Source organism: Drosophila montana, unplaced genomic scaffold, assembly GCF_035044405.1.
Source record: "Drosophila montana isolate Dmon_TW-CO22-7 unplaced genomic scaffold, ASM3504440v1 contig_3814_1, whole genome shotgun sequence".
Taxonomy (NCBI): domain Eukaryota; kingdom Metazoa; phylum Arthropoda; class Insecta; order Diptera; family Drosophilidae; genus Drosophila; species Drosophila montana.
Genome location: NW_026998685.1, coordinates 231,126 through 240,743, shown reverse-complemented (window position 1 = coordinate 240,743; position 9,618 = coordinate 231,126). Strand labels below are relative to the sequence as shown.

The 9,618-nt window shown below is 38.2% G+C and overlaps 1 protein-coding gene across 1 annotated transcript in view; it reads left to right on the top strand.

The window, feature by feature from the left end:
- Positions 1-534: 534 nt before the first annotated feature.
- The window catches only part of LOC135437465 (tetratricopeptide repeat protein 21B-like), a 70,314-nt gene continuing 61,230 nt past the window's right edge, over positions 535-9,618 (top strand). Inside the window, exon 1 of the mRNA XM_064695393.1 lies at positions 535-769. Within this exon, the coding sequence (XP_064551463.1) occupies positions 659-769 (111 nt within the window). The 5' untranslated portion in view covers positions 535-658. The remainder of the gene's footprint in view (positions 770-9,618) is intronic.

Genomic DNA, 9,618 nt, shown 5'->3' with positions numbered 1-9,618 from the left:
TTTGCACAAATACATTTTGACCCATTTTTAATGGGTTCAGGGTATAATTAAACTATTCAGATCACTGCCGCCCAGGCTTACTGGAGGCAGGCGGAAATCTGTAAGAGTGTAGTTTTCACGTCAGTTACTTATAGCACTTCCTATCGATAGTAATACTGATCAGAGAGCAACCATTAAACATAATATGCATTCCTTTGTGCTCCGCCAAAACTGACTTTCATACCTATCCAATAAATTTGGGAAAGTCAATCATGCACTAACTGAGGTCAGTCCACATCTATGCTAATGAACCAAAACTTTGTGTGGATGTGTGATGTTTTAGCTTTTAATTTGCCGACCATTAAACAATTAGAATACTGCTCGCATATTACTTGTCCACCAAATTCCCGACTTTGAAAAGCTTAAAATTGAACGGTCCCACCTTAAGCCCTCTTATTAAACCCTTGAGATGAGAAAGGCCGGGTAATACCGGCTAATAATAAATAAAGTGTTAATATATTCAATTAATAGAGTAAACATTTATTTCAGGATATGTATTTTAATTGCCCAACAGTCAATTAAATTGAATAGCAGCGAACTAGCATTCAATCTTTTTGAGGATTGCATTAAATACACTCCAAATGATCTTGAGATTTTAGTCACTCTGGCAGAGCTCCAAATGGAATCAAAGAAAATGGACATGTGTCGTAACACTTGCCAGCAGATACTTAAAATTGATGGCAGCAACGAGTCAGCCTCAGTGTTGATGGCAGACTTGTCCTTTAGAAAGGTATGTAACCAAATTAAAAATATGGTTTGTTTACAATAATTGCAAGCCATTTAAATGCATAGAGTTTAAGAAACTGATGATTTAAAATATTCATATAATGTGAATGTGAATATTAAAATTTCTATTAGAAGTTATTTAAAACGACAGCCTCCTATCCCTGTACGTCATACATATATACATACATACAAAAATATAATATGAATAGTGCTGCATGCGGTAATATTTTTTTAAATCTTTATATTCACAATAAAGAATTCAATTCGATGCACAAATAAAACTATAATTTGTATTACAGCGATGTGCTCCTTTCAATACAATCTTGAGAACTACTTAAAGCGAAAGAAACTTGTTAGCATGAAGCCTCGGTCTTTTGCCAATGGCGTATGTAATATGATATAGAGTTTTTCTTAGTAGGCAAATTGTTCTGCAGCTGGTGATAGGGCTCGCCGGACCAACCATGCTTATGCTACGATGACAAAAATTAATGTTTATTTGATGGGCTTGCTGGATCAATTATAAATGTATTCTCTGCGCCATGCTCACATTGAGTAACCCTCGTGAGCGGGTACAAAGAGCAATTATATTTTGTAGCAGCTGAATTTGCTTTCGAGAACACCCTCGTTAATTTTGCCTATTTGTAGTCATAATTTTGTAAAATCTATTCTGGAGTTTAGATTTATTTTTGTCTACAATATAGATGACAATGAATATTATAAATATTGCTAACACCACTAACCAAAGAACATATAGATGGGACGTGCCGTACAAGAAATGTGGGCACTAAAAAACTGATTTGGCTTACTCTCTTCCATATGATTTGTGAGATAGAACGGCATCGCTGGTTATTTTTATCTCGCTCGCACTTACTCTCAGTGCTCTCAATGCCCTCTTTATGTCTAGATACCGTTCAGTATGAAGCCGCATCTCGCTCAGCGCACAACGCCGCTGCGGCTGATGCTATTTCTTAATATACATATAAAAGTTAGTTTTAAATCCTTACAGCCCAAATATGCGTATGCATGTGCAGAGTTTGCCTCGCTCCCACTTATTGCTTTGCGCGCTTGTGTGCGTCTCTTTCTCTCTGCATAGCTTCTCAAAAACCCCGAGATCTACGAACATACATATGTTTGTGTTGTGTAGATGTGCGCACAAGTAGATCACGGCGTTTGTCGCGAGCCAGAGATATTTTTTTCAATTGTGTGCCCTTTGTGCCTGTGGTAGCAAACGGCACACACATTCAAATGCTCTATCATATATTTATTGGTCCGGTCAGGCATAATGAGAAGAATCTGATCTATTTTCATTAAATAAAAACTTAAATGACCTAAATGAAATACTTATATTTTATATTCTAATTTTTTTGTTTACTGGGGGACCTATTTTGCTTAAAATAAAAAAATAACTAAGTCGTATTTCTGCAAGGGTAAATCGTCGTCGGCTTGTCGAAGAATTCTAAGAAAAGACCAAAAATTGAACAGTTTCAAATTTTGCGACTTGCTACCTGTGCATAATATTATAAAAGGGTTTAGCCTGTTCATATGCAAAATTGCTGTTTTCCATGCTTGTTGTTGGTAAGAGTACCTGAACGTAGTATGATAACTTTTTGGGCCGGCTAAGCATGAACACTTACACATTTTTCTATATGGATGGAAGCATTTGTGCGTTTGTGTGTCTGTTGGTTGCCTGCCTGTTCGATGCAAATTTGTAGATTTGAAGTTTTAGGCATTTCTGAACCAACAGACACACAAACGCACAAGCATGGAAAACAGCAATTTTGCATATGAACAGGCTAAACCCTTTTATAATATTATGCACAGGTAGCAAGTCGCAAAATTTGAAACTGTTCAATGTTTGGTCTTTTCTTAGAATTCTTCGACAAGCCGACGACGATTTACCCTTGCAGAAATACGACTTAGTTATTTTTTTATTTTAAGCAAAATAGGTCCCCCAGTAAACAAAAAAATTAGAATATAAAATATAAGTATTTCATTTAGGTCATTTAAGTTTTTATTTAATGAAAATAGATCAGATTCTTCTCATTATGCCTGACCGGACCAATAAATATATGATAGAGCATTTGAATGTGTGTGCCGTTTGCTACCACAGGCACAAAGGGCACACAATTGAAAAAAATATCTCTGGCTCGCGACAAACGCCGTGATCTACTTGTGCGCACATCTACACAACACAGACATATGTATGTTCGTAGATCTCGGGGTTTTTGAGAAGCTATGCATTAATTAATATCTAGTCGACAATCGTATATTTTTATACCCTGAACCCATTGAAAATCTCTATATATAAAACTGTTTGTCCTGACTGACTGACTGACTGACTGACTGACTGACTGACTGACTGACTGACTGACTGATTGGTGATCAACGCACAGCCCAAACCCTAAGAGCTAGGAAGCTGAAATTTTCACTGTAGCTACCTTATGTGATGTAGGTGCACGTTAAGACGGGGTTTCGGGAAATTCCACTCGCAAGTGTGGAAAAATCGCGAAAAACGTTTATATGTAACTTTTTTGTTTACCATCGGATTGGCCTCAAACTTATTTTCAAAGATCTTTGTTCAAATTCATTTGAGGGGTGTTTCACACTTTTAGGAAAATCCATTCCTCCTTGGTGGAAATGGAGGTCAAAGATTTGGTGGGTGACGTTTCGCGCTCAAATTCATTTCCAGTGATCTATATGAAAAATCATTTGAGACGTGTTTCTCACTTTTCGCAGAATTCAAACTTCTTCGGGGGGAATGCGATTTAAAGATTTTTTGGGCGGCGTTTTTAGTTGTGTCCGATTTGCTTCAAACTTATTTTTAAAGCTCTTTATAAGAACTTAATAAACACGTATTTCAGCGATTTGGAAAATTCCACCCGCAACAGTGGTAAATTGGCGGAAAACGGTTGTATGAAAGTTTTTTGTTTACCATCCGATCGGCCCCAAATTCATATTTAAAGATCTATTTTTAAATTCATTAAAGGGGTGTTTCACACTTTTTGAAAAATGCATTCCTCCTTGGTGGAAATAGAGGTCAAAGATTTGGTGGGTGACGTTTCGCACTCAAATTCATTTCCAGAGATCTATTAGAAAAATCATTTGATACGTGTTTCACACTTTTCGCAGAATTCAATCTTCTTCGGGGGGAATGCGATTTAAAGATTTTTTGGGCGGCGTTTTAAGTTGTGTCCGATTTGCTTCAAACTTATTTTTAAAGCTCTTTATAAGAACTTAATAAGTACGTATTTCAGCGATTTGGAAAATTCCACCCGCAACAGTGGTAAACTGGCGGAAAACGGTTGTATAAAAGTTTCTTGTTTACCATCCGATCGGCCCCAAACTTATTTTCAAAGATCTTTGTTTAAATCTTTGTTTAATTTAAGGGGTGTTTCACACTTTTCGAAAAATCCGGTCCTCCTTGGTGCAAATGGGGGTCGAAGATTTGGTGGATGACGTTTTGTGTTCAAATTTATTTCCAAAGATCTATACGAAAAATCATTTGAGACGTGTTTCACACTTTTTGCAAAATCTAAACTCCTTCGGTGGAAAATGCATTTCAAAGATTTTTTGGTGAATTTTAAGAGTTTTCCGATTTGCATAAAAGTTGTTTGATTCCCGTCCGATCAGTTTTAAAATCATTTTCAAAGCTTTTTTGATTTTATAACATACGTGCCACGGGCAAGGCCGGGTTATACCCGCCAGTAGGTAATAAGGGCATTATGTACTTGTGCAAATGTATGTAACAGGAAGAAGGAAGTATCTCCGACCCTATTAAGTATATATATTCTTGATCAGCATCACAAGTCGAGTCGATCAAGCCATGTCCGTCTGTCTGTCCGTCCTTCCGTTCGTCTGTCCTTGTGTATAAACAAGGATCTCAGAACCTATAAGAGCTAGAGACTGAAATTTTAGATGTTGCTCCTCTTAGTGCCCGCGCAGAACGAGTTTGTTTCCGTTATTCGATGACTTGCCCCGTTTCCAAGTAATCGATAAAAATCGATATCGAAATTCTGTTTTTTGAGCAAGTCTCTTATGTTTTAGGATCTAGAGTCAGCATTTTACATGTAGCTTCTTGAATAGTACGTAAGTTAACGAGTGCCCCTCGAACATTGCAGTTTAGTATTGTATAAACCACCCATGCATTAGCTTACTGTGGCGCGCATTGTGCTGATACAGCGATTGCTTCAGTTCAGCGCCCTGATGAATCGCAACGCTTAGCGGCGGTAACCTGATACCTTGCATGTGTCGCAAGAGCAGCGTTATTACTTATGCTGAGTCGGCCTGCCGGCTGTAGCTTTGTAGGTTAAGAATATTTGTGTCTCTTGCTTAGTTTATTCATTTTATTCCTGAGCCACAAGGCCAGCACTTTACAATGAGCAATCGAAATTTTATATCCATTGAGAGCCCTTCACTGGGAACCTAACAAGAAGGAAGTTTTAGACACCCTTAACTGGAGCATCGCGGACAAGAATTCTTAATTGGCGCCCAACAAGCCCAACCCTTTTGCCTACCGAATTTTATATAGAAAAAAATTTTAGATTTTAAAAATGAAATATAAACAAATCTCGAATTGAATTTGCCAGCGGCGAGTGCGTCGTAAACATTATTTAATTTTATTAGCTGAATTAATAATAATACAATTAAGACATTTCGCTGTTTACGCCGGTTGTGTTTACTCGGCTATAGTATTAGGAAATAAACACAAAGTTTATGCCTTATGCCGATTATTTAATATCGGCCATAACACAACAAACACGTATGTAAAATGTCAGATTTTTTTTGACTTTATGTTTGCGTTAATGCTGATGATTTGGTCAGGTATTTACAGAGAAGTAAAGGTAGAGTACGATAGTGACGACGAATGGGATATCGAACCAGGAAACACTACCGCGACGCGAGACATTACAACAGATATGGACGCTATCTAGATGCAACCTTTAGTAGGTGGCGCTATCTACCAAGCATTGGTCCAACTGGTGGCAAGGCTAAGGGAAGAGTTTAATACCCAGATCAATGCTATGAAAGATCAAATGAACAGCCTGCGTCTACAAACGCCGTCGGTAGAAGTTTATCAAAGAATATTGGTAGACCCAATTATAACGTGCGAAGTTCCGCTGGACATAATAAAATCAGTCCCTGAATTCAGATAGTCGGCTACCAATGCATACAAGCTTTTTAATCTGTACGAAAGCAGTAGCGCCTATTACCAAGCCGTGACCATCGTTAGCCACAAGATCACGGGGGCTGCTAGAGCCTTGTTGGTATAACATGACATGGTACACAGTACTACCAGAAGGTGAACAGACGTACGCTATGCCTAAACTGTGTTTAAGTAAGCGGCATGTATCGAGGAGTTGCGATAGCCAACGCTGTGCTTTATGCAACAAATTTCATCATGAATAGCTTCATCGTAATGTATCGGATAGCGTAGGTGACGGTGTGCAGTTCTTTACATAGTGCACTATTAACGAAGTCATCTGTAAGTCTCCTAGCGACCTCCGCGGTTTTGATGAAAGGTAACGATGGAAATTATCATAATTGTAGATGTTATTAGACTCTGGTAGTCGAATCAATTTTCTTACTTTTCAAATGTATTAAAAACATAAAGTCTTGTGTAAGTTTGTGTAAGGCTTAGCGCGGAGCAAGAGCGCAATAACGCTTTGTTACTCGCTCTGGGAGCGAATTCGTCTCGCTACGCCGCCGTAGCTAAATTTAGGCTTAAGAAGCTGATGTAATTGTGAGTTATCGAATAATAACTAACCGATCAGCACGCAGCGCATAAAATTCTCGTCTTTTAAAGCCACCAGTTTTTATTTAAATTTATATAAACTTATTAAAATTTTAATTAGTTTCGAGCTTGAATCTAAAAATGCGTGAATCAAGTATGCGACTTAGTGGGACCGGCAATGCAATATTTCAGATTATTGGTGAGGTGAATGCCACTTTCAAACCTAGAGTGACAAGGCTTGCAGCCACGGACAATTTTTGTGTGTTTACCGAAATTACGAAGTATTATCCGACAAGTTCCCTTCTAGGTTAGAATTGATAACCACCCAAAGGAGTAACACTTGGGGATCCGACATTTGACTCTTCTCCAAGAATGATTTTGCTATTGGGAATTTCTTTATTCTTCAAGCTGATTATTGCTGGTCAAATAAAACTAGGACAAAAATTGCCTTCCCTACAGAAATCGCTATTAAACTGGGTAGTAGTTGGCGAGCTTACGCACTAGCGTGTCTCTGCTAGCCAAGAAGAGGTTTAAAAATGTGCTGAGCTCTAACGAGCTGAAAGAGTTAGAGCAATGGTTTTGAAGATGCGAGGAAATACCGCAGCCTGTTGAGAAATTCACTGAAGAGGAAAAAAAATGCGAAAACAGCTTTGTTTGTAATGTTACATAATCTGAAGATGGCCATTTAACTGTAGCACTTCCATTTGAAAGTCCTAAGAAAGTTCTAGGTGATACTTACTAGATTGCCCTTAGATTGCCCTTATTAGATTTTAAAATTTAGAAAAGAAGTTGATTCGCAATCCTTTTCTACTGAAACAACATTCCGAATTTATTGAAGAATACACAAATCTGGGCTATTTGGAAAGAGTAGAGGCCGCACGGGTAAAGGACGTTTTGTACTATATGCCCCATCATCATGTGCTCAAGCCGATAAGTCTGGCGACAAAAGTGCGCGTCGTATTTGACGCTTTTGGCAAGTCCAGTAACGGCGTCACACTAAACGATACCAAGCTTGTGTGGCCAACCTTGCAACCCATCTTTATGAGACGATGACTAGATTTCGCTATTATAGGTTCGCCTATAATAGGCGATAATTTCATGGACGGAAAAAATAATTGAAAACGCCCTAATAAGAAAGAAGAATCTATGACGCCAACAATCAACTTATGTAGAAAAACAACACCGATTGTCCTGCGGTTGGTTAACGACGGAAGATCAAGAAGAAGAAGCCTGCTGGAGTAGGATGGCAACCGAAGATTGGGGTATCAATTTAAACCTCGTAAGGCAAAAAGCAGAAATTGCTTCTGAACAGATTTAATAAGATCTTGGCCATTGTTAAACTGCGAAGACCAGATGCAAGATTAGTCTTCAAGGATAGGGCGAAAAATAGATATGTATAGGAGTTTGGTTATGAAAGCGTCTTTAAACTTTTTAGACCAAAGTTAAATGAATCGAAGTACACCTTTGTCCTCATTAATGATGTTATCTATATGACGATTGAAGCAGAGTTTAGAATCAAAAAGAACGCCTAGCACCTTAACTGTTTGTATACGTTGCAATGGAGTATTGTCGATTGTAAAATTGACAAGATAAGGTGTTAAACATACACTTCGAACAATTAAGATGCAATTTATTAGTCAAACACCAAAGTTGCATAGCGTTCAAATCATCTTGAGACGAGAATGCTATACGGGATTAGTGTACGAAAGAATAAGTTTCACATCGTCCGCATACATAGGTACACGGTCATGTGAAATAACCGAGGAGAGATCATTTATAAAATTAACAACCTTGAGGAACACCAGAAGTAACGTGAACCTGTTTTGAGGTAGTCAGCCTCAGAATTACTTATTGGGTCCTTTAAAGAGTAAAAGATCATGGTGCACAGAGTCAAACGCCTTACTAAAATTAGTGTAAAAGACACTAGTCTCCATTTTAGAAAGGAAAGCATCATTTACCAAGGAAGTTAATTCAAGCAGGTTGGTCGTTGTTGACCGTTTCTTTAGGAATCCGCGTTGAACAGGGGCAGATATGCTGCAAATTAATTATTCAAATAGCTTAGGAATAGCAGACAGATTTGCAATGCCCCTGTAGTTTTTTGTATCAGACTTTCCACCTTTCTTGTGGAGAGAAATGATATGAGATTCTTTTCAAAGAGAAGGAAACCAGAAGAAAACAGGTCCAGGAGAGTAGGACGGTTTAAATGGAGAGAGGAATGGGAAATAAAGGAGCAAGAATAAAGTCATACTATGCTGAGGGTAAGATACTTTTCGGCAGTGAATAATGACCAAGAGATGTTCGTGTAATTGAAACTACCCAACACTATAAATAGGTCATTATTACGCATAAGTGTAGAAACTTCTTTAATATATGTTTCATATAAACTTAAAATTAAGTAGAAGGAGGAACATAGGAGCATGTAATATAAATATGGCGTGATGGAAAAGTCACCAAACTGAAAAAATCTCAGCGTCAGTAGGCGTACTAAAACAGAAAAGTTCTGACTGGAGAGTGGCTTTAACGGCAATTAATACCACACCACCCCGACTCGGCCGATCATTTCTATGCTAAGTACAATTATTCGAAAAAACCTCAAAATCAGATATGGTTGAATTTAACCATGTTTCTGAAAATGCGATTATATCCGAATCAAAGGAAGTGCTGGCCATGAAAAGATTTTTAAGTTTTGAAATGAAACCGCTAACATTCTGATAATGAATAGAGACTTGGTCAGAAGAAGAAGTTAGTTTTTTGGGGCAGAAATGGTACCCTGTATTGAAGGGACTGGAAGGGTGACAGGCTGGTTACGCATTTTTGGCTTGAACTCGTGAACAATCATGTGTGGAGGCCAAAATTTGGGATCACAAATGATTAGGCACATATCATGTGAAACATTTATTTTGAATGATGATATTTCACGAGAAGTGGAGAAATTAAATTTGGTAATTGACACGCTAGCAGAAGATTTGCTAGCAATATAGGCTGCCAATGACTCAGAGGTGGTGTCAGACGAAAGTCGAAACACAAAAACTTGCTTACGAGGGGCAACAACAGTTACCGTAGGAGCTGATGGGGCTGCAGGGAGAACAGGAATTGGTGGGGCCAAAGAGGCACCATGATTG